The sequence below is a fragment of the Setaria italica genome, chromosome V, assembly GCF_000263155.2.
Source record: "Setaria italica strain Yugu1 chromosome V, Setaria_italica_v2.0, whole genome shotgun sequence".
Classification (NCBI taxonomy): Eukaryota; Viridiplantae; Streptophyta; class Magnoliopsida; order Poales; family Poaceae; genus Setaria; species Setaria italica.
In genome coordinates, this window is record NC_028454.1 from 24,403,074 (window position 1) to 24,428,756 (window position 25,683).

Sequence of the window (25,683 nt, forward strand, 5' to 3'; positions counted from 1 at the left end):
GATCAGAAATTTTTGTTTTGTAAACAACGACCCTGGAGCTATAAATTCCCCCCCCCCCCCCCCCCCCCCCCCCCCATCGCTATCTCACTAGTCTCCCTCTCGAGCTTGACATCTCTAATGGCTGGTCGCCGCTCCGAGTGGATCAACTGGGATGCCCTCGGCGACGAGGTGGAGGTGGATGCTGCCAAGTTGAACTACGACTACGAGTGGCTTGAACCAGGTTTTCCCACTTTGATTCATCGTTTCTGCAATCGATTCTTCATTCGTTTCGCGATCTGTGGATAATTCGAATTTGGTATCTTCACAGAGTTAGAAGTGACAGAGTCATCTGATCGCCGCCGTGGAGGCAGGCTCGGCCTGGCTGAAGGTGTCCCAGCTGGGCGCATGGAAGGTAGAGGAGGACAGCTACATGGAAGCCGATCAGCCCATGGCAAATGGTGGACAAAAATGGGACGGCCATGGCGGACTAGGTGGTCACAACGACGCCGGACAAGCATGTCACGAACACGGACATGTCCTTGGCGTCCGCAAAGGACTCGGTGGCCCGCTGCTCAGTGGTCGCCATGGTCTTGCGCACTGGGTGCGGTCCATCGTCAACAGCGCCATGGTCGGCGCTCATGGCGTAGGCGCCAACAGGGAGGACGCACTGCAGTTATGTGGGCGAGCTCGCCTAGGACTAACAGGTCGTAGCCGTGGGCGTGCACCTGTGACACGATGGCATCCTCATCTTCCTATTCAAGGTAATCTGCTACTCGAGTTGATGCATGTTTTGTTCAGATCATGGAGGACGCACTAGGAATGAGGAAGGGAGACGCCAATTATGAATGATGAAGTTTTTGTAGGCGCCAATGGAGATGGTCTAGATGTTAACGGCAATGCGAGTGTAGATGGTCCTGAGGGAGATGAACAAGTTGATGAAGGCATAGGTATGCATGGAGTAATTTTTTGTACACTTTCTCGCATAACTCTGCGTACGGTTTACTCATTCATAATTCTGAGTATTTTAGGTGCGAATGGAGGCGGCGGACTCAGCGACACCGACGAGCATGTTGAGGTTGAACCCGAGGGAGGCACCAATGAGGAAGGAAGGCAGAACGGAGAAGCCACTGGTAATCTTGCATCTTGTTCCTGCATTTTTAAAACTAGCCAATCAGTTTTTAGTGCATCTTGGTACTGGATTATTTTGAACTTTGATTTGTAGTCTCCGTTTTTAAATGTAGCAGTAATGAATTTACACTAACTACTATCTTCACTTTAATCTGCAGGTGCCAACAGTACATTGAGGAGGAGAAGAAGGTGGTATCGACTTTATGAGAAGCAAACTGCCTACACAATGCTTCTAGAGAGGACAGCTCCTGGTGTATTGAGTCGAGGAGTGTCCGAAGAAGTGTCTGTACTAATGGGCATACCTGTGGGGACATTGCAGAAGTGGTGAAAGAAATGCAAGGATGTCAGTGGAATGCACGGACTGGAAAACAAAAAGTCAAGAAACTGTGGGCGGACGAGGATAGCCTTCGATCCGGAGGTTATCAAATAGGTGGACTTGCGGAAAAGAACCACTCTTAAGGATCTGGCAAATGAGTTGAACATGGCGACGATCACGTTATGGTGACGTTTGCAGGAGAGCTTGTTGAGGTGTCACACAAATGCCATCAAGTCAACATTAACAGATGATAACAAGGTAGGTCGGGTAATTGCTTGTCAATGCTTGACGAGCATACTGACCTGCACGATGCAAAATTTAAAGTGATGTACAATGTCATTCATATTGAAGAGAAATGGTTCTACCGCTTGTGCGGTTGCCAGAATTACTATTTGGCACCTGGCGAAGAGGAGCCATATCATAGCACCCAAAGCAAAAACTTCATTGAAAAGGTAAGCAATGGATTTTTTAAATTTCAATATTCGCCTGATTAGAATTTAAATGAATTGTTAATAATGGCATGATGATGTTATTGTGTAGGTGATGTTTTTGGCTGCGGTGGCTCGCCCACGCTTTGATGCTAACAGCACGGTGATCTTCGATGGAAAACTAGGAATTTGGCCGTTCACATACAAAGAAGTAGCAAAAAGGAAGAGCAAGAACAGAGATGCGGGAACCATGGTACCAAGTTTAATTTATTATTCTCATGATGAGTAATTCATTTTTATTGGCATGGTGCTTAATTTGATTGCATAGGTCACTAAAGTACTCCCGGGGGTTACTCAAGATGTAAGTTAGGAGTACATGCTAAATTTTTTGCTTTGTGCCATAAGGGCGAGATGGCCTGCGGCCGAGCGTGGCATGCCAATATACATCTAACAGGATAATGCGAAGACGCATATCCCTGTGGATGACCCGGAGTTTGTCGTTGCGGCTCAAGCTGAAGGGTGGGACATCCATCTCACATGCCAGCCTCCTAACTCTCCAGACCTAAATATTCTAGATTTAGGTTTTTTTTGCAGCCGCTTCAATCACTTTTCCACAAGTTGTCTCTAGGTAATTGTTCAGTCAGGCGTACTTGAAATATGTTTACTTGTGAGTTGTGCTGATTTTTGACTATTTTTGTAGGTTCTATTGAAGACATTGTGATGAAGGTGCAACATGCCTTTGACGAGTACCCAGCCAAGCGCAACAATAGAATATTCCTCACCTTGCAAGCATGCATGCGCGAAGTGTTAAAGCAACTGGGAGGGAACTGCTACAAAGTTCCGCACATGCGGAAGGCTGTGCTAGAGAGGCTCGGTGCTCTCCCGGCGGCATTAGAATGCGCTGCTACTGTTGTTAGAGATGCCATTGAATTTTTGCCGGACGCTTAGTTTATGTAATCAGACTAGGCCTTTATTCTTGTTGAACTTCTATTGTTTTCCATTCAGCTCTGATGGCTTTATTTAGTCCTGAACTCGATAATGGACAAGCTACACCATGAGTTTATTCATTTTGGAACTAGTACTACAACTCGTACATGCATGGATCATTTATTGGAACTAGTAGTAGTCGTACAAGTTTAATTGATCAAAAGGAGTACTCGTACATGCTCAAAATGATCAAAAGGAGGAAATGACAAGGGTAAAAATAATTATTCGTGCTAATTGATCAATTCCTACATGTTCTTTCCGGGTCGCTCCCATGGTCTTCTTCATCGCTACCGACATAGCTGTTCGTTGAAGATCCATCCGAGGGTGGCTCAAACATAGCGCGCATCTCGCCGCACCCAGAACACTCATACTTTGCCATCTCTCTGAACCAATACGAGAAGTAAGTCTTCATTTCGGGCAATTGAAGACACGTCACACATGGCACCAGCTTGATCTCCTCCTTCAGCATGGAAGCAAGGTTGCCGTCTTCGTGTCCTTGACCATTGGAAGCGAGATCGCTTGGTTTCTCTTCTCCTTGGGCATGGAAGATGAGTTGCAGTTGTCCATGGAATGGGCATAGAAGTCTGGCGTGAAAGAGAGAGGGAGAGAAACAACACTACGGAGATACGCGTGCTAGAGAGGTTTCGATCGGATGCATATGCACGTTGGAAGGTTTCCAAATTAATCAGATGCATATATATGTTCTGTTAAGAAAAAAAAGATTCCTAAATCTAAGAGATTAGTTAGGGCATATCCTATATACGGTTGGAATGTTTCCAAACTAATCGGTTCCTTTTTTTTTTTAAGAGATTTTGTTCCATACGCGTGGGAAGCTAGCATGGGAGCTGATACGTACCCTATATTTTGGAATTTTCTTTAGAAATCTATATGGCTTACATCAAGGAACCGAGGGAGTATATACAATTATCTCAATTCATCCACGCCTTGGGAATTTATAACTTCTTTATTTCTCCTATATGTACAGGTGGCGTACAGAAGTGTTTTACCAATCCTGCCAGGGCAGACAAGCCATAGGGCATGGCGATTCCACCTGGCTACTCCATTATTAGGGTGGAGTAGATTTGTGATAGTAAATATGAAGGCCTAGAGCTTTACCTCCCAGGAGGTGACGGAGAAAGTACACTAGGAGATGCACTTCATGGTATCATTGTATGGCACAAATGTTACATCATCATCCCCGGTTAGGAGGTATCATTACATCCCATAGATCCCCCACAGCAACCCAAAGTAGCGCTGGCCAACCATTACATGAAAGAGCATCATCAAGATATGATAAATAACAAACAAATCTTAAACAAGAGGTTCAGCGATTACAAATTAAGATCTCCATACAACCCCAAAGGCAAACAGAGAATTTACCACATGATCTTACACATGTCGATAGAATTCTGGGTAAAGATCGCCATGTAGATCAACTGTGATAGGAACCCGCTAGGGTTGATTCCCGATCTTTTGATGAGAGGGCATGGGAATAACTTGATTGGTGGATGGAGACAACGTTCATGGCCCGACTACAGCCTTCCAAGGACGCTGCACCTTAGCAACCGATACACCACCTCCAATGGTTTGCCGCGATCTTGTGGAGCGCGTCACTCGGTCACTAGGGCACTCGTCCTGCAAACAATCGAAGAACTAGCAAGAACAAGTATAACAAGTACTGAATTTACTAGATGTAGATGAAGGTTTCAAACTCAATCTCAATAATGGTGGGGTTCCAAAGATAAGAAAACGGGTGGTTGATCCAGCACGCGCGCTTACAAGCAAGTAGCATAAGCTAAACTTAATCTAAACAAAACTCAACCATTCTTGGTGGTGGCTAAGGGGTATATGAAGGTGGGAGGATGATCACCAGGGTATTGGGGTCATGCTCCAACCTTAGGACGTGTCCCTAATGGTCCTGACTTGATACACGACCCATTGGGCCAAAATAAGGTGACGCGGCACCTTTGGATAGAAAACCTCTCAGTAGTAATTTAGTTATTGCGACCGCCTCAGAACATATATAGACTTGAGTCTAGATCCATATGAAAATACACTTCATAAGGATTCCATGAAGTACTTGAATGCCCCAATCCAAGTCCGTATGCGACTGTGGTGACCATCACAAGTTGGTGATGTCCTGACAGTCCGAATCCAACCTGCACGAATCCTTTTCCCTTTCGGTCTTCTCCCTGGTTACTAACCAAAACAAGAGTGCACGTGTCTCCATAGTCTAAATATGATGGACAGGAACTCAAGAGTAAACTTACTTGATGATTAAGTTGACGAGCACGGGCACGAGTAATAGGACTAGAAACTGGTACTTGTGTTAGCGTGGATGTATTGTTGATGGTGATGTCCTCATCATCCTTCCCTCCTTGCACTTGAGTCGTTCTCGACTCAAGCTCTTCTTCTTCTCCCAAATAGGCTTCAAGTCTGCAATGTTAAATGTGGGACTAACTTCAAAATTTGCAGGCAGATCGAGCTTATATGCATTATCATTAATTTTCTCTAACACTTTGAATGGTCCAGCAGCCCTAGGCATCAATTTAGACTTTCTCAATTCAGGAAACCTATCCTTCCTCAAGTGCAACCAAACTAAATCTCCAGGTTCAAAAATGAGTTCCTTTCTACCTTTATCATCAGTAAACTTATATTTAGCATTCATATGCTCTATATTTTCTTTAGTTATTTCATGCAGTTTCATCCAGCACGCTTAGTAACATCAAAATTTAGTTTTTCAGAAGATAGCAAAGGCATCAAATCAATAGGAGCACGAGGCAAGAAACTATAAACAATCTAAAATGGGCACATCTTTGTAGTAGAATGCAGCAAACGATTATAGGCAAATTCAATATGAGGCAAACAATCTTCCCACATCTTAATGTTCTTCTTTAAAACAACCCTTAACATAGTACACAAAGTTCTATTGACAACTTCAGTTTGACCATCAGTTTGGGGATAACATATAGTAGAAAACAAAAGCTTAGTTCCTAGTTTTCCCCGTAAAGTCTTCCAAAAATGACTAAGAAATTTAGCATCATGATCAGAAACAATTGTGTTGGGCACACCATGCAAACGAACAATTTCACAAAAGAACAAATCAACAATATGAGTAACACCATCAGTTTTATGACATGGTATGAAATGTGCCATCTTAGAAAATCTATCAACAACCACAAACACACTATCACGTCCCTTCCTGGTTCTTGGCAATCCCAACACAAAATCCATAGAAATATCTTCCCAAGGAGCACTAGGAACAGGTAAAGTTAAATACAAACCGTGTGGATTTAACCGTGATTTAGCCTTTTGACATGTTGTGCAACAAGCAACAAATCTCTCCACATCTCTTCTCATCTTTGGCCAAAAGAAATGACCAGCAAGTATGTCCTCCATTTTCTTTGCTCCAAAATGCCCCCATCAAGCCACCTCCATGCGCTTCCTGCAGCAACAACAACCGAACGGAGCTAGCTGGAATGCATAGCTTGTTAGCTCTAAACACAAACCCATCACTAACGATGAATTTCTTCCATCCTTTCCCATCTTTGCAATGTAGAAACACATCTTTAAAATCAGCATCATTAACATATTGGTCTTTAATTGTTTCTAATCCAAAGATTTTGTAATCAAGTTGATTTAGCAAGGTATATCTCCTAGACAAAGCACCAGCAATAATATTCTCTTTCCCTTTCTTGTGCTTAATAACATAAGGAAAAGATTCAATAAATTCAACCCACTTAGCATGTCTACGGTTCAATTTCCCTTGACAATGAATATGCTTCCAAGATTCATGATCAGAATGAATAACAAACTCTTTGGGCCACAAGTAATGTTGCCATGTTTCTAATGTGAGAACAAGAGCATACAATTCCTTATCATAAGTAGAATAATTCAGAACTAGTCCGCTCAATTCTTTACTAAAATACGCAACAGGTTTGCCTTCTTGTAACAAAACACCACCCAATCCAAATCCACTAGCATCACATTTAAGCTCAAAAGTCTTAATAAAATCAGGAAGTTGGAGGAGGAGTGCATGTGTCAACCTATCTTTCAGCATGTTGAAGGAGTTCTCTTGTATTTTGCCCCAACTAAAAGGCACTCCCTTCTTCGTAAGCTCATTCAAAGGTGCAGCTGTTGATGTTTTAACCCAGCAACCTATCAAGGGAGTACCCGAGATAGTGTTTTGGTTGGTGGGTGTCGCCGAAATCAAGGAGTTGATGGTGATGCGGGAACACGATTTAGACAGGTTCAGACCGTTAGATCGCGTAATACCCTACGTCCGGTGTATTGTATCCTTGTATTCGATTGAACTTTTCTTGAGGGGGTCCCTGCCCACCCTTATATATCGGGGGAGTAGGGTTACAGGGTAGTCTTTGATATAAGAGCACTAGTCGGATACGACTACAAAGTCCTACTCTAACTCGACAGAGTAGTTTCCTTTATTCCAACTAGTCCTTCAGGAGTTCCAAGTAGTCTACGTTGCCCTGTAGCGTAGTCTTCATATCCTGATATGTCTCGAGTACGTCCCCTTGAGTGGGTCCATATAGATCTTTTGGTGAGCCCGGGGATGTATGGTTGACAAGCGCCCAAGTACTTTGTAGTCAAATGAAACAGTTTCGAGTACTCAGCAGACGTTGCTCGATTAGTCTTTGGTGCTCGTTGAGTACTTCTGTCGTGGCTAGTCTTCGAGTACCTAAATACTGTCATGCGGCTGGAAGGTACTCCTGCCCCATTCTAACATTGGTTTTGAGTAGTTTTAAGTCTTTATATGGAAGTGCGATGAAAATCGCACTCCATATAGAGTAGCCCCGAGCTTTAGGTTGAATCATAGAATCAGGCTGAGGGTCAAACTGAATTTGCTTCATCTTTCCTAAATCCCTGAAGAAAAAGAAAATTTTGTCCAACGGGTGAGGTGTATGCAGCCTCCAAGCACTTGATCGACTATGTCCAGGCGATAAAGGGGTCAATCATGATCAACGTGACTGTTGGACTTCGATCTCGCGATAAATCTTAAGAGTATCAGATTGTTGCGAGATTATCGTCTGCGTTCCCACAATCTCGGAGCTGTTTAGATCCATTGCGCTGTTATAAAAGATAAAGCCGGTAGCCTTCATGGGTTACGCTTCCAGCCATTCGCATCTGTTATTCTCCATCAGCCGCTACCACTTGCGCCGCCGCCACCACCATCAGCCGAAGTAAGCGACCTTAAGTGTCATAGTATTTTTCTCTTCCTCCCCTTACGCGTCCCGAGGTGATGCGTGTGAAGAAGATGGGGAAGAAGACCGACAAGTCTAAGGAAAAAGCCGTGGAAGAATTGATGAAAGATTCCAAGAAGGGGAAGGAGCCACAACTTCCTTCACCCAAATGTGGGCCAACCGAGCAGATCGCTCCACCAAATCAAGCATTTGCTTGGAAGATGTCCACCATGAAGAAGGAAGCAATCCAAGAGTTGGTGGATGAAAAATTGCTGCAGGAGAAGGTCGTCGTAAATTGGAGGTGCGCCTATGCCAATGCCTGGAACTTTGAGGCCCATCCGAAAGAGATAGTGATTTGGGCTCATTTTGTGGAGAGAGGACTTGCTGTTCCGACGTCGGAGTTCTTCAGAGGTATCCTCAACTTTTACGACATTCAGCTTGTTCATCTGAATCTCAACGGGATATTGCACATTGCAATCTTTGTGCATCTCTGTGAAGCATATTTGGGGATACAACCCTATTTTCAATTGTTTCGCAAGCTTTTTCGCTGCAAACCTCAGCCTAGCCAAGATAGAATGGCAGTACTCGGAGGTGCGGGATTTCAGCTGAGGGACTTCGATGTGTATCTGGAGTATGAGACTCCATTGTCCCATGGCGCCTGGAAAGAGAAGTGGTTTTACATCGAGAACCATGGGCCTCCAATGCCAGTGATCACCGGGTATCGCCCGAAGTACTCGAGCAAGTGGCTTGAAGAGTCTAGCATTGAAGATAGTCATCAGGTTTTCGAGTTGTTGCAGAGGATCACAGCATTGAACAAAGCAGGGCTGACTGGGATAAACATGGCAGCCAGCTTCTTGAAGAGAAGAGTGCAACCATTGCAGCTGCCCCAGACCTGGGGCTATGAGTACTTAGGCTTTGATGATCCATCACGGATGTCAGTTGAGAATATATCTAATGATACAGTTGAGGACTTGTTGGGCAAATTTTTCAAAACTTTCCAAGGAGTGCCCGAAGTTGATGAATCCATTCAGGAATTTGATAGATGGTATAAACCTAGAGAGGTAACTTACTTTCTTTTTGAGTACTCATAATTAGTAGTCGTTATGTTTGTCAAACAGTAATTCCTTATGCAGGAGTATGTTCTTTCATACTTGTCTCCTCTTTCCCCTGATGCCGATGGCATAAAAAATGCGAAATCTGTGCACTACGTGCGCTTTCCTGAAGATCCCTCAGAGGAGGAGGAGGATGGGGAATCTGAGCTGCTTGGTGATTTAGATATTGCGTCATCTGAGTACGAGTTGTCTAATCATGTTTCTGTGCAGTCTCAAGTTCTCAAAGGATATATATTTGGAACCGACACCTTGAAGCGTCCAGCGGGAGATGTTGGTGATGAAGAGGTCCAGGCTCCAATGCCGAAGAAAAGACGGACCATAGTGCATAAACAATCAATCAGCAAGCACTTGAAGATGTTCAAAGCTCCACCGCCGGTAATTACCTTTGCAGAAGAGCAATGTGCTGAAGTATGAGTACTTATATAGCTTCCTTGAGTAGTCGAAATGACTTGTTTTGATGTTTGTGTTTGCAGGTTGTTGATGATGCAGGTGAAGATATTGAGGATGCCATGGATGCAACGTATGGAGCTGCTGAGACTACTTCTGATGATGCAGTCACGATAGCTAAGGACGCGGATGCTAGTGTGATTCCTTTGGAGACATCTGCTGAAGATGCAGCCATGACGCCCAAGATGGCTACTACTCAAGTGGCAGTTGATCTTGAAGTTGCTAGTGGTGGAGCGGGCGACCCGTCAGAGACTTCCATAGGTGGAACTATGAAAACGCCCGAAGCAGTTTCTGACACCATTTTGCCTGAAGTCCCCGCTAGCGCTGAGTACACAAGTACTGGTAGTAGTCGCGCGTACATTGTCTCTGAGTTGGTTCTTTCAGGTCTTGGTGAAAACACCGAAGAGTTGCCACCCGTACCGGCTAGTGAGCCAGCTTCGAGTGTACAGCCAGTTCCTGTGGTGAAGAAACGCCATTGAGTTCCTCCCCGGTCCGCCAAGTTAGTACTCTGTTGTAATGGTTTGATTACCAACTTCATGATCAGTAGTCGCTTTCTTAATCTTGAATCGTGTTTGATATCAGGACTTCCGAGGATATTGTTCTCGAAGGGGTGAGCGCGGAGCAAGTTGAAAATCCATCAGGCACAGACTCTGCTACGGCACCCATTGTCGATTTGACAAGTGAAGACCCGGCGCAAACTAGTGACACAGGTGCAGTGACTCTCGCTGCCGCCATACTGCAGGATGTAATTTGTTCACTTGAGGATCTGGCGCTGCCAACCCCCGAGGTTGTCAATGACAATCCTCCCCCCGCAACCGAGATTGCAGTGACTACAACAGTGGCAAGTATCGAAGAGGGGGCTGTAGTAGTCTCACAGAGTGGCAAGGCATCTGAGGAAAATGTTGTGCCAACTGCTATGCTTGAGCAAGCGGCAAGCAAGAAGGTTTCTAAGGCTTGAGCTTCTTTTTCTCAACAGCTAGTCCTTACGCCGAGTGTGAGGGCTAGTGTGGCGGCCAAGGCTCCAAGGTTGTTGCAGAAAGTTAAAAAATTTTAGAGTCCCATGGAAGAGCTGCTGCCAATATCAGACTTCGTGAACTTGAATCAGCAGTTGATGGCTTATACTCAGGTGAGTTCTTAGTATTGTGTTTGAGTAATTAATTTTGTATCCTAGTGCCATTTGCACTCGTGAAGAGTACTAATTGTTTGATTATGTAGGATTTATATGAAAAATCTCGCAAGAATATCTAGGTTGTCTAGGAGTGGAGTGAGGCTGCGCGCCGTGTGGCGCAGTTGGAGAAGGACATTATTGAGGAGCGTCGTTGCACTATTGACTTCTTGAAGAAGTATGAAGATGTCGTTGAGTCCTTTCAAATTGAAATGCAAGAATTTGAAGTGGAGAGGAGCTGTATGACGACGCGCAACAAATCCTTGCAGCAAAAACTGGAGGGTGAGTACTTATACCCTTGACTTTTTGACCATAATGTTGTATTGTATCAGTTTCTCTGATTGCTTTTACTATTGCCCCTTCTAGAACTCAAAGGTTGGGAAGCCAAGCTCAGCGGCCAAGTGTTGGATTGGAGCAATGCTCATAGTCGTGTTGCCGACAAAAATGAGCAACTCAAAGCCCGTTTAGAGGAATCAGAGAGAGACCGTGAAAAATAGAGGAATATGCGTCAAGATTTCGTTGGCCGAGGCTATGCTTGCTATCAGAAGTCATGAAGCCTCTTTGAAGAAGAAGGAGAAAGATCTCAAAGAGTTATCCGATGTAGCACAGGCCTTTGTTGACGTGATGGAGCCCACCGAGGAAGGAGTAGAGTCCCGCCCCTTAATCACGAGATTGAGGGACGCACTGGCCCAGATCACCAATATGGCGAAGTCCGTTTGCAAGCAGGTGCTGGCGATCATAAAGTCCTTTTATCCAAAGGCAAACTTGGCTCTGGTCGCAGACGGTATCGCTGGAGATTGTAGCGATGAAGCGTACACGCAATATTTGGAGGATCTAGAGCCAGTCGCTGAGCGTGTAGCGGGCTTTATCAATTTGGAGTAGTCTCAGTTTGTTGTATTGACTTGTAATTTTGCCGATGACCTTTATGTATCTGAACAAGTATCTATTTTTTCTCTTCGGTTGTTGATCATTGTATATGTAGTGAGAACTTGCTTTCAAATCTCACAATGGTTAGTCTTTCGAGTAATCATTGAGTTGGCAGTTAGACTTCCATGTAGACCCCAATTGTTGTAGATGGTTGCGGAGAGCGTGCATGTGATTGTGGTAATCGTTGCATTATTGCTGTGAAGTTGCAAGGACACACGAGTGTACTATGAAGGACTTGACGGTTTGCGTCCTGAGTGATTCACATGCAAGCTTTGATTCTTCTCAGGCAGGCTTCACGTGGGTTTTGTCCTTGTGAAGGACAAGTCGAGTTACTGTGTAGTCATGGGTGTGCTATGCTGCCTGACCTTCCGACTATAAATAGCCCCCCTAGCTGCCGTTGCTGAAATATAGATCCGATTATAGCAATGGTTGGCCTTAGGTTGCTTTTCTTTGACAATAGCAAATTTCCAATGAGCGTCCCGGTGCTAGAAGATTCCTCGTAGCGAGGTTCCACATTCCCTCCACAAATCTCCTCACTAGGAGAGATGACTGCGATGCTAGAAGAATCCTCGTAGGAGGATTTGCCGTGAGCTCAGTCTTCCCCCCTGCTCTCTGGTAGTAACCGTGCTGGAGCTCACGAGTGAAGCATGATGAGCTTCATGGTCTTTATCCAGTTGTCTAGTCGAGGATGGAGGCGTGGTGCCGACTGCTCACTCTCTCTGCAACGTCTTGGGATGAGACTCAAGTACATGATGTGTACTTGAAGTCTAGTTCCGAGTACTTGTAGAGGGGAAAGGGTGTTGATGGAGGGCAGCGGGACTGGAGTGCACGGAAACCCAGTCTCTGTCTATGCCACCACCGATGGGAGGAGAAGGGCACAACTGCCTAGAGCGCAGCTTCCTTGCATGCACTCCCCACCTCTTGGTGTCTCTTCCTCCTGATCTATGAGTAGTGACTAGGCTCAAGTGTATCCTTGTGATATAATAAAAGCCTAGAACTTCTGTTGTAACTGCCAGTAGGCAGTTGCTTCCAGTTGTTGTTGTGCACTTATGTTGTACTCTGAACACTCCGACTTCTCAAAGTGGAGTTATCTGTTGTAATCCTGCAAAATTTTGTTAATATGAAGATTGCATGTGAAAAATGAAATGAGTAGTTTTGTGTACTCTTTATCTGTCTGTTGTGACAAACTGATGCCTATGGAACTGAATAGTTTGTGCAAACTTGTTAGCCAAAATAGCTCAAATTGCAGGTGTAAGCTACTGTATGAGTTGTAGAGAACTCGTATTGATTTGTGTTGACAAGTCAAAAGCAGAGTGTTAGGGCTCGTGGAGCTGAATAGCTCAAGATGTAGCTATCTCGCCTTTGTGAATTGCTAGACTTTTTGAAACAAGTTGAAGGCAAAGCGCAGAGGCTCATTGAGCTGAATAGCTTAAGTTGCAGCTGACCCGCCTTTGCGAGCCGCTAGACTTGTTGAAACAAGTCAAAGTTAGAGCGCAGAGGCTCGTAGAGCTGAGTAGCTCAAGTTGTAGCTGACCCGCCTTTGCGAGCCGCTAGACTTGTTGAAAACAAGTCGAAGTCAGAGCGGAGAGGCTCATAGAGCTGAGTAGCTCAAGTTGCAGCTGACCCGCCTTTGCGAGCCGCTAGACTTGTTGAAAACAAGTCGAAGTCAGAGCGCAGAGGCTCGTAGAGCTGAGTAGCTCAAGTTGCAGCTGACCCGCCTTTGCAAGCCGTAGTTGTAGGCAAAGATGAGTAGTCGGTAGTTGCCGATAGGAAATTTATTAATTAAAAATGAAAGATTGAGGCTGGTGTCCTGAGTATAGTGCTGCTTAGTCTGCTAACTATGGGTAGTAGCGACACAGGTGCTCAATGTTCCAGGAGTTTGCGACTTCTTCGCTGGAGAGTTGTTGTAGCCTGTACAATCCTGGTCCTATGACTTTGGACATGATGTAAGGCTTTTCCCATAGTGAGTTGAGTTTGTGTAGTCCCGTTGTGTCTTGAATGCACTTGAGGACCATGTTGCCATGTTGAAAGAACGTTCTTTGACGTTGCGATTGTGGTAACGGCGTAGTCATTCAAGGTATCTTGCTGACTATACGAGTGCTACACAGCGTGACTCTTCCAAGCTGTCGAGGTCTAAGCGCCTTGTTTCCTATGCTGCCCCTTCGTCATATTGCTCGACCATAGGGGACCTCCACATGACATCAGCAGGGAGTATGGCTTCTGACCCATAAACGAGGAAGTAAGACGACTGCCCAATAGGCTTGCACGGTTGAGTACGTAGCCCCAAGAGAACGTTGGATAGTTCTTTGAGCCACTTGCCTCCTTTGGTGTTGCCAATGTCATACAACCTTTTCTTGAGAGCTTCAAGTAACATGCCGTTGGCACGTTCAACCTGGCCATTGGCTCTTGGGTGAGCGACGGAGACGTAGCAAACGTCGATTCCGCTATTCTCGTAATACTCCCAGAATTCGTGATTGTTGAAATTTGAGTCAAGTCTATGATAATTCTGTTTGGAAAACCATAGTGGTGAACTATTTCATCCAAAAAATCGAGAACCTTGTCAGCCTTGGAGCAGGTGACTAGTTTTACCTTGACCCATTTGGTGAACATATCAATGGCGACGAGTACTCGATTGAATCCTCTTGGGGCTGTTGGGAGCGGACCAACCATGTCGAGCCCCCAGCATGTGAAAGGCCATGTTGAAGGTATGGTGATGAGTTTGTAGGTAGGGACATGTTGTTGCTTGGCAAAAAACTGGCAGCCTTGACATCTGCGGACTAGTTCCTCTGCATCTGCTAGCGTAGTTGGCCAATAAAATCCTACTCTAAAAGCTTTGCCTACTATTGTTCTTGAGGATGCGTGATTCCCGCAGATTCTTTATGTATTTCCTCAAAGATGTCCTTGCCATCTTCGCGAGTGACGCACTTCATGAGTACTCCCGAGGACGCTTCTCTTCTGTAGAGTTTATCTCCGACTAGAACGTAGCTTTTGCCTCGCCGTGAGATTTGTTCTGCCTGCTTCTTATCGAAAGGTAGCTTGTGCTCTTTAATGTAGTTGATAAAAGGAGTCCTCCAGTCTACTTCGATCATGATCATCTCTCGGTCAGGTTCTGGTGGACCCTTACTGGTGGTTGCTGAATTCATTTGTTCTATTATGGACAGCTTGCGAAGTTCATGAATGAAGATGCCTGCTGGAACTTCTGTGCATGTTAAACCCATTTTGGATAAAACATCGGCAGCAACGTTGTTGTCGTGGACCACATGGGGAAATTCGAGGCCTGAGAACTTGTTCTCTAGCTTACCGACTTCTTTGCAGTATGCGTCCATGTTTTTCTTGTTGTGGTCCCACTCGTCGTTGACTTGGTTGATGACTATTAATGAGTCATCGTAGATTAGTAATCTTTCAATGCCCAGTGAAATTGCTAGGCGAAGACCGTGTAGAAGTGCTTTGTACTCGACTTCGCTATTTGACGCTTCCCAAAAGATTTAAAGAGCGTACTTGAGTTGTTCGCCTTTTGGGGATATTAAGAGTACTCCTGCACCAGCTCTCTCAAGCTTGAGAGATTAGTCGAAGTACATGACCCAGTATTCAGGGTATTCGACCTGTGTAGATAATTGGTTTTCCCTCCACTCAGCCATGAAGTCGACCAGAGCTTGGGACTTAATTGCTGTTCTGGGTTTGGATTCCAAGGACAATGCTCTGAGTTCCACTAGCCATTTGAGATTTTGCCCATGGTGTCCCGATTGTGGAGGATTTCACTGAGAGGAAAATCAGTGATGACGGATATGCTGTGTTCCTGGAAGTAGTGTCGTAATTTCCGCGAAGCGAGTAGTATGGCGTAAAGTAGCTTCTGGACCAGCGGGTACCGTGTCTTGGAGTCCGAGAGTACTTCACTGATAAAGTATACTGGTCTCTGGACTTTGTAGATGTGGCCTGGTTCAAACCTTTCGATTACTATTGCAGTGCTGACAACATGAGTGGTTGCAACGATGTACAAGAGCAAGTCTTCATTTGGTGTTGGAGGTGTGAGGATCAGTGGCTATGGTAGGAAGTCTTTCAGTTGTAATAGAGCCTTATCCGCCTCCTCTGTCCATTGAAACTTGTCTTGTCGCTTGAGTAATTTGAAGAAAGGTAGACCCCGTTCTCCAAGTCTTGATATGAATCTGTTTAGGGCTGCCATGCAGCCTGTGAGCTTCTGCACATCTTTTACGCCGGATGGGGCTTGCATATTAGTAATGGCAGAGATTTTCTTAGGGGTTGCTTCGATGCCTCGATGGCTGATGATGAACCCGAGTAGTTTCCCCGATGGTACACCAAAAACGCATTTGGTAGGATTGAGTTTCCATCAGAATGCTCGCAGGCTTGTGAAAGTTTCTTCTAAGTCTGCGATCAGATCATCTGGATTTCTGGTTTTGACTACTACATCATCCACATAGGCTTCTACGTTGCGGTGTAGTTGTTTCTTAAAGTACATTTGAATTGCATGTTGATAAGTCGCACCTGCGTTCTTCAGCCCGAAGGATATTGTCTTATAGCAGAATGCTCCGAAAGGGGTGATGAATGCAGTTTTGGCTTGGTCTTCTTCCTTAAGTGCTATCTGGTGATATCCCGAGTAACAATTGAGGAAACATAGTAGTGCGCATCCAGCTGTGAAGTCGACTACTTGGTTGATTCTAGGAAGCCCAAAGGGATCTTTGGAGCAATGTTTGTTAAGGTCTGTGTAGTCAACACACATCCTCTACTCGTTGTTATTCTTCTTTAGAACTAAAACTGGGTTGGCTAGCCAATCAGGGTGGAAAACTTCTTTTATGAAGCCTGCTGCAAGTAATTTAGCTAGCTGTTTCTTAGTTGTGTCTCTTCTATCTTGGGCGAATCTTCGTAGTCGTTGTCTTTTGGGAGTACCTTTAGGATTGATGTTGAGTGGGTGCTCGATTAGTTCCTTGGGCACACCTGGCATGTCGGCCGGTTTCCACGTGAAAATATCTCGGTTTTCTCGAAGAAAACCGATGAGCGCGCTTTCCTATTTAGGATCGAGCCATGTTCCGATCAGGGCTGTTTTGGATGAGTTGCCAGTCTCGAGGTCAATGGCTCTGAAGTCCTTGTCATTTGCTGGCTTGACTTTAGTAGCTCCCGACTTGTTCTCTGGAATTTCGAGTTCTGCCGGGATGAGCTTCTTTGACCCAGTGAAAACTTGTTGCGTGGAGCTGGGAACTTGAGTAGTCACGGCTACCTCAACAGCTTCCATGTCGCATTCATATGATCATCACAGGTCTCCACGAAGAGATAGTTCTCCTTTCGGTCCGGGCATTTTTAGTAGCAAGTACATGTAGTGTGGGATGGCCATGACCTTGGCTAGGGCTGGTCTTCCAAGGATGGCATGGTAAGAAGTCTCGAAGTCAGCCACCTCAAACTTGATGTACTATGTACGGTAATGCTCTTTGGTGCTGAAGGTGATACAAAAGATGACTTGTCCTAATGGGATAGCTGCGTTGCCTGGGATGATTCCGTAGAAGGGAGAATCCATTAGGGTAAGCATCTCAGTGATGTCGAGGCCCATCTTGCTTAGAGTCTTGGCGAAAATGATGTTGAGTCCACTGTCGCAGTTGATGAGTACTTTGGTTAGTCTTGAGCCTGCGATAACTGGGTCTAGTACCAGAGGGAAACGCGCTGATACTGAGAAGTTGGTCCATTGATCCTTTCTACTGAAGGTAATGCGTACCTCAGACCATTTGAGAGGTGTGGGGGTGGCTGGTTCGATAGCCATGATTTCTCTAAGTACTAATTTGTTGGATCGCTTAGAGGTAGTGCCTGGAATTCCGCCAAAAATGATGTTGACAGTTTTAGACATTGTCTAGAACTTATCTTCGCCATCTTCAGTTTCATCCATCTTACCCTTACCTTGACGTTGGTGGGAGGTTCTGGCAACTCTTGCATAACTCTGCGAAGGCTGTAGCAGTCTATTGCAGTGTGCTTGCTGTGTGGGTGCCGTGGACATTGTTTCTTGAGTAGTTCATTGAATGAAGGGCCATCATTTCATTTGTTTGGTCCTTTCTTGCTTGAGTTTGACATTGCTGCAATGGTATTGTCTGGTTTACGCTTGCGATTCTGATTGCCTAAATAGTTGTTTCAGTGATCGCCGTTCCAGTTTCTATCTTGTTCTTGATTGTTACCTTGGTTATTGTTGTCACGTCTGTGATTGCGATGTAAGTCAAACCTTTCGTGTTCCTTATCTTCTTGGTCTACCCATGAATGAGCCATAATTTTGAGTTCTTTGACATCCGCTGGATGGCGTCTCCAAAGTCTTGGAACATGCATCGGTCCCAGAGGCTGTTTTGAAAACATTCTATCATGTCTGCTTCTGAGATGTCGACAATTGTAGCCTTTTTGTCGAAAAAACTGTATAGGTAGTTGCATAGGGATTCATCCTTTTGCTGCTTAACCTGAGCCAAGTCAATTCTATTGTCAGGGCGCTGCATAGCTCCGGCATAGTTGCTTGTAAAAACTTTCTTTAGATCAGACCATGAGTCAATGGAGTTAGGCTTCAAAGATTCGAGCCAAGTTTGTGGCACGGGTTCCATGCAAACGAGAAAATAAATGACCTTTGTATCATTGCTTCCGCCTGCAGCTTGGACTGCTAGTGAGTAGCAGCGGAGCCACTGGACTGGGTCTTGTTTGCCATCATACTTAGTAATGCCCATTGGTTTGAATTTCTCTGGAAGAGTAGTCTTCATGATTCGTCTTATAAAAGCGGGGAAGTGGTCATTGTCATCACCCTCAGCTTCACATTCACGGCGGCGATTGTTAATTATATCTCGAGCATCACGGTTGTGATTTAATGTTTCTCTAAGATCACTGATGTACGAGGGCTCTGGATTAGCTCTGTAGTGACGTGGGCCTTCCACGGAGGCTGTACGACTACCTTCGGCTGCATCCCTATGTCATCTTGGAGCTTCGAGTACGCCCCTATGTTGTCTTGGTTCTTCATGTGGTTGGTTTGAGTGTCTTGCATGGTCTCTGCTATCACATGGTGACTTGGGTTGCGAGGCACGGATGGTATTGGTGTTTCCTTGTCGAGGAGTTTGTATGCGTGTTCTACCAAGTATGACAAGAGATCGTTGTATTTGTTCGGAGGCATTGAACGGGCGATAAGGTCAATAGAGGCGATAGTGGCAAGTGGCGTGTTATGTTCTCGTGTTTGTACTACTTCGAATGCTCTGTTAAGGTTCACGATGGGAAGTCTTGCGGCTAGAAGTCGATGACGTTCTGCTCTCTGAGTGTTTATTGCTCTTCTTTGAGTTCTCTGGCTGCTAGTTTCACCCTCCAGGGCATTAGCTGATAATTCATCTTGGGAGACTACTTCGACTTGTCTTTCCCGACGAGGAGTTCTCTAATGTTGGTATTGATCGCTGGTTCCTGTTCCATCAGCTGGTGAAACAACAACAAAGAGCTCTCTATCTGGAGAATAGCTTCCAAAGCTGGATGTTATGACCTCAATGGAGCCATCTTCTTCACGGATCGGTGAGAATGGAATACCCTCTTTGTATGGGAAGATATCCAAGTATGCAACGAGGCGTGTCCTGGGCAAGGAAAGATGGCCTCATGCCTAGCTAGTAGACGAATTTGCCTTGCAGTGTTGATGTGATTACCAAGCCCTGCTGCAGACCTGATAAGGGGAGTTCTTCAAGAGAGTCCGAGTCATGGTCATGGTTCACAGTTGACTCCAGTTCGGATTGGACTTGGGATAGAGCTTTTTGATGAACGGTGACCGTGTTTCGGAGTCCGAGCGGGAATTGGCTTGGAGTTGTATCCGGTCCACACGATGGCTGAAATGCCTGCTCGCGCGAACTAGTCCGAGTTGTGGTCGGACCCGGTGTTGTTCAGATCGAAAAATTCGAATTTCTTGACGAAATCTTCCGCCTCATGTTGACAAGAGTTTCTGCCAAAATGCTTCTTCTCAGGTTCTTTGATGAAGCAGCATTGGAAACCTCCAATGCCGTCAGCGATGCAGAGCCAGGAGCTGAAAATGAACATTGCACCCGCTTCGAACACGAATGCAGGCTTAATGATGACTGGAGCCATTGATCTCGCGCATAGAATTTTGGCGACTTTCCGTACCTGGTGCGCCAGCTGTCGATGTTATAACTCGGCAACCTATCAAGGGAGTACCTGAGATAGTGTTTTGGTTGGTGGGTGTCGCCAAAATCAAGGAGTCAATGGTGATGCAGTAACACGATTTAGACAGGTTCGGGTCGCTAGATCGCGTAATACCCTACGTCATGTGTGTTGTATGCTTGTATTCGATTGAACTTATCTTGAGGGGGTCCCTGCCCGCCCTTATATATTGGGGGAGCAAGGTTACAGGGTAATCTTTAATACAAGAGCACTAGTCGGATACGACTACAGAGTCCTACTCTAACTCAGCAGAGTAGTTTCCTTGTATTCCGACTAGTCCTTCAGGAGTTCCCTGTAGTCTATGTTGCCCTATAGTGTAGTCTTCATGTCCTAATATGCCTCGAGTACGTCCCCTTGAGTGGGTTCGTACAGATCTTCTCGTGGGCTCGGGAATGTATAGTCGACAACAGCAATGGTGCTGAAGTCCTTCACAAAATAGCGGTAGAAACTAGGAAGTCCTAGGAAACTCCGCACTTGTGTGATAGTCTTTGGTATAGGTCATCCCTGTATAGCTTCTACTTTAGCTTGATCAACCTCAATTCCCTGTGGAGTCACAACATAGCCAAGAAAAGACACCCGATCGGTGCAAAAGGTGCAGTTCTCAAGGTTACAAAATAAACGTGCATCTCGTAAAGCATTAAAAATAGCACGTAAGTGATCAAGATGTTCATCCATAGATTTGCTGTAAATCAATATATCATCCAATAAAAGCACGCAGAACCTTGTTCATTAATCCCATTAAAATACTAGGTGCATTAGTTAACCCAAAAGGCATGACTAACTATTCATATAAACTAAATTTAGTTTTGAAAGCAATTTTCCATTCATCTCCCAATTTCATACGAATCTGGTGGTACCCACTACGCAAATCAACTTTGAAAAACACAACAACACCACTCAGTTCATCAAGCATATCATCCAAACATGGAATAGGGTGTCGATACCGAATGGTGATATTATTAATAGTTCTACAATCAACACACATATGCCATGTTCCATCTTTCTTAGGTACTAAAATAACCGAAACAACACAAGGACTAAGGGACTCATGCAGATAACCTTTGTCGAGTAGTTCTTGCACTTGTCGCTGAATTTCTTTCATTTCCTCCGGATTTGTTCTGTATGGCACACAATTTGGCAAAGATGCACCAGGAATAAGGTCAATTTGGTGCTCAATCCCTCGTATTGGTGACAGCCCCGCTGGTATCTCACTTGGAAACACATCAGAATACTCCTGCAAAACGTTAGCAACAACAGGGGGCAAACAATGTTGCATATCATAAATTGAAATCAAATCATCCTTGCATACCAAAGCATAGGAAACAGAAGTGGAAGCAACCAGTTCATTAATATCAGATTTAGTAGCAAGCAAGCAATGTCCTTTCAATCTTATCTCATCTTTCTTACTACTAACAGATTTGGTATTTTTATCGCTATCAGTTTTAGTTTTTGTAGCTTTAGCAACATCATCATGCACAATAGCTACAAGCGACATCGGAAGCAAAATAATTTTCTTATCATGGTGTATGAGAGAATACTAATTTGATCTACCCTGATGCATACAATCCGTATCAAATTGCCATGGTCTACCTAGCAGAATATGACAAGCTTCTATAGGCACAACATCACATTCAACAACGTCATGGTATGATCCAATAGCATAAATAATTCACACCAGTCTCGTTACCTTAACCTTGAGCCATCGAATGTGATATAGATGGGGGTGCAGTTTGGTTGTAAGTGCAAGCTTCTCCACCATATTGCTGCTAGCCAAGTTATTGCAGCTACCTCCATCAATGACCAAACGGCACAAACACTCTTTAATGACACACTTTGTTTGAAATAGTGTATGCCGCTGATTTTTCTCCATCTTCTCCATTTGTGCACTAAGCACACGCTGCACAATAAGGCTCTCATAATGATTTGCATCCTCTGCACCAATCCGCTACACTGGTTGTTCCTCACTACCTGCATGGTCAGCAGCAAGCAAAGCGAATGTATCTTCATCAAAATTACTAGCAGAGGAATACCCACCATCTTTTTTGACCACCAAAACACGCTTGCTAGGATAGTCACGCTGCACGTGTCCAAACCCCTTGCATCGATGGCACTGAACATCTCTTGTTCTACCTGTGGATGCAACCGAAGAGTTACTAGTGACTGGTTTCTGGACAGTCTTGATTACTGAATTTGTGGGAGGAGCACATTGCTTGTCGCTGGACGGAGGTGGTGGTGCCGACCGACTCGAGGAGGGAGAGGGTGGAGGTGCACGTCCGGTCAAAGAGGTAGTCATGTGTGGCTGCCATGATGTAGATTTTCCTGCAGAAATATTAGTCTTGGAACTAGCATGTCGCCCCTGCACTTCCCTTTCAGCTTTACAAGCAAGATGAAACAAATGGGTTATGTTAGTACAATCTTTATAAGCAAGGATGTCCTGAATTTCACGGTTTAAACCACCCAAAAATCTAGCCATAGCAGGTTTCTCATCCTCCTCTAAGCTACAATGCAGCATACCCATTTGTAACTTCTGATAATATTCTTCTCCACTTTTAGCATCCTGTCTCAATTGTTGCAACCTATTTAACAGATCACGTGCATAGTAAGAAGGAACAAATCTAGCTTGCATGACATGTTTCAAAGCATCCCATGTTTGTGGCATGTTATTAGGATTTTTCTTGCCATGTCCTATCCACCAAACAGAAGCAAAACTAGTAAACTCACTAGTAGCAGCCCTAACACGTGTATTTTCAGGAAATTCATAACATACAAACTTTTGATTAACAACAATTTCCCAAGTAATGTATGCATTAGGATCATATTTACCATCAAAAGGATGTATCTTAAATTTTATCTTACTGAAAGCATCATCATTATTATGTACCTCGCGTCGTCGGTAAGCACTCATACCTCTTCGATTATTACGTAGCCGTCGGCGATCATGAGCACTTGGTCATCTTGTTTAGTATCAGCATCCTAATTGTCCTCGACACAGTCATCCTTCTTGTTATCTCCATCATGCCCATTAGTGGTTTTGGCATGCATCTCATCAAAGCGCCTCAAAATAGCAGCAAGACTTTTGTCAATACGAGCGACCGACGTCTCCAGCCCTGTAAGCTTGGTGTTGTGGCAAGCTGCGTGGCCTCCAACTGCCCAATCTTCTCATTTGTCACCTGCAAATCATCATCAAGCCCTTCCACATGCCCATTCTCTAGCTTTTCAAAATGTTGTATGCCTTTGGTGCGGGGAGAATGTGGCATATTCTGACTATCATTTGATTCTATCATAGTTAGACAAACAACGGCAACAAGAAAACAAGTGAAGAAATAAAAACCCTACAACTATTAGGATGTAGCTACTGCAAGGCGCTCACTCTCAACCTGTTACACAAGCTCTTACTAATTCTTACCTTGCTCAACAGGAGGGGATGGCAACCAACAAGTTTGCAACCATCGAATGAAGTGTACCGATACCGCAACAACAAGACTTGTCAAGCTGTAGTCGAAATATGTGGAGCTGTAGGTGGGCTGAAGCAAGGAAGTACTAGCACCACGTTAGTCACCAAAGTAAGCTGAATAATCATTCAACGGTGGTACTGTGCTGGTCCTAACCTAGACCGTGCTAGAGATGCTAGTCTGGACACAAAAGAAGTCACAACACACCACCGGAAAAAAATAGAGAAGCACAAAGAACAACCCCTTTTATTCATGTTTCTTTCTTTCTTTTCTTCTTTTTTCTATTTTTTCCTTTTTTTTCCAGGGGATCCTCAAATCTGATTATATGAACAAAAAGACTTCACAAGAGTCACACACTACACATACTTTTTCCGAAAGGACAGGGGTATTCCGGTAAAAAAAATACTCTCTCTCTCTCTCTAAGAGTAAACCGAACCAAAATGTATATATGCAGGACGTGAAGAGTTTGAGTATAGGTAGGACTACTGTTGCATAAAGATGTACTCAGATTCGGACTCAAAACAGTAACAAGGCAGCTGTCAATTCGGACTCAAAATCGATTCCAACTCGAACTCAACACCACGTGGGATTCGGTCTCAAACAAACTCATATTCCTACTCGGACTTGAACACAAGGATGTATTCGGATTCAGCCAATACAAGGTTTATATGGTAGCACATGGCTATGACTAGAACGTGACAAGAACTCGAAACTCTAAAGGACTAAACCTAAGACTAGCAACTCGACACAATCGATGCAACCGAAAACTCAATAAGTCCTAACTAAGCAATGCTAGCAAAGGCTCAAAGGGTTTCTAGGATTGTGGCTAAACTAATCTACTATTTTTTGGAGCTTTTCTGGACTATAGGAAAAATTAAAACAGCAAAGGATTGGAAGTCTCTCACCGATAAACCTTGCTCTGATTACCAACTGATAAGAACCCGCTAGGGTTGATTCTCGATCTTTCGATGAGAGGGCGTGGGATAACTCGATTGGTGGATGGAGATGACGTTCATGGCTTGACTACAACCTTCCAAGGACGCTGTGCCTTAGCAACCGATACACTATCTCCAATGGTTGCCGCGATCTTGTGGAGCGCGTCACCCGGCCACTAGGGCACTCGTCCTGCAAGCAATCAAAGAACTAGCAAGAACAAGTATAACAAGTACTGAATTTACTAGATGTAGATGAAGGTTTCAAACTCAATCTCAAAAATGGTGGGTTTTTGAAGATAAGAAGACAGGTGGCTGATCCAGCACGTGCACTTACAAGCAAGTAGCAGAAGCTAAACTTAATCTAAACAATACCCAACCGTTCTTGGTGGCGGCTAAGGGGTATATGAAGGTAAGAGGATGACCACCAGAGTGTTAGGGTTGTGCTCCAACACTAGGACACATCCCTAATGGACCTGACTTGATACACGGTCCATTGGGCCAAAATAAGGTGATGCAGCACCTTTGGACAGAAAATCTCTCGGTAGTAATTCGGTCATTGCGGCTGCCTCAGAACAGGTATAGACTTGAGTCCAGATCCATATGAAAATAGACTTCATAAGGATTCCATGAAGTACTTGAATGCCCCAATCCGAGTCCGTATACGACCGTGGTGACCATCTCAAGTTGGTGTTATCCTGCAGTCTGAATCCAGCCTGCGCGAATCCTTTTCTCTTTTGGTCTTCCCCCTGGTTCCTAACCAAAACAAGAGTGCACGCGTCTCCATGGTCTAAATATGATAGACATGAACTTTATCATTAAGTTGACGAGCATGGGCGCGAGTAATAGGACCAGAAACTGATACTTGTGTCGGCGTGGATGTATCGTTGATAGTGATGTCCTCATCAAGCTGGACCGAAGGTGACGACGAACGGGGGCAGAAAAGCCCTAGGTCGATCGGCCTGGGCACCTCCAAGCCGATTGGCTTGGGAGGTTCCTTCCTCCTTTTGGTGGCGGTGGATGGTGTTTGCGTGGTATTTTCTCCTCTCTCTCTCTCTCTCTTCTTTCTCTCCTGCTCTTCCTTGAAGTCCATGATGGGGTATTTATAGTCTCCCATAAGCGGCAGCTCCTGGTCAATGTCGGTGAAAAAACCCTAGAGATCATCGTAGACTTCACACTGAAGAAACGGGAGGTCGACCAGGCCCTGAAATTGGCCAGGCCGATTAGCCCAGAGGGTCCCAGGCCGATTGGCCTGGGTCCTCCTAGCCCTTCTAGTCCTTTCCTTCTTCGTGCTGGCTTTCCTCGACAACCCATGTCCAAATATCCATTAAGCTCTTTATTCAAACCCCTTGATTATGTCATATTTCCTATTATAATGCAATATACTCCAAAATACAACACATATGCAATAATGGGGTAATTTCAGGTGCCAACTGGCAG

At 44.7% G+C, this 25,683-nt stretch overlaps 1 protein-coding gene across 1 annotated transcript; it reads left to right on the forward strand.

Annotated features, from left to right (window-relative positions):
- The first annotated feature begins 313 nt into the window (after positions 1 to 313).
- LOC101756509 lies at positions 314 to 2,101 on the forward strand. The gene is made up of 5 exons (XM_022827227.1): positions 314 to 740; positions 843 to 926; positions 1,008 to 1,109; positions 1,266 to 1,875; positions 1,964 to 2,101. Exons 1-4 carry the CDS (start codon positions 410 to 412, stop codon positions 1,433 to 1,435), a joined length of 687 nt encoding a protein of 228 aa, XP_022682962.1. The 5' UTR covers positions 314 to 409; the 3' UTR covers positions 1,436 to 1,875; positions 1,964 to 2,101.
- Positions 2,102 to 25,683: the final 23,582 nt, after the last annotated feature.

Bases quoted from the DNA above. Each gene is read 5' to 3' on its own strand.
- LOC101756509 (XM_022827227.1), top strand. From the start codon at position 410: ATGGAAGCCGATCAGCCCATGGCAAATGGTGGACAAAAATGGGACGGC. The intron at 741-842 runs GTAATCTGCTAC...AAGTTTTTGTAG, and splicing joins TCCTCATCTTCCTATTCAAG to GCGCCAATGGAGATGGTCTA. The intron at 1,110-1,265 runs GTAATCTTGCAT...TTTAATCTGCAG, and splicing joins GCAGAACGGAGAAGCCACTG to GTGCCAACAGTACATTGAGG.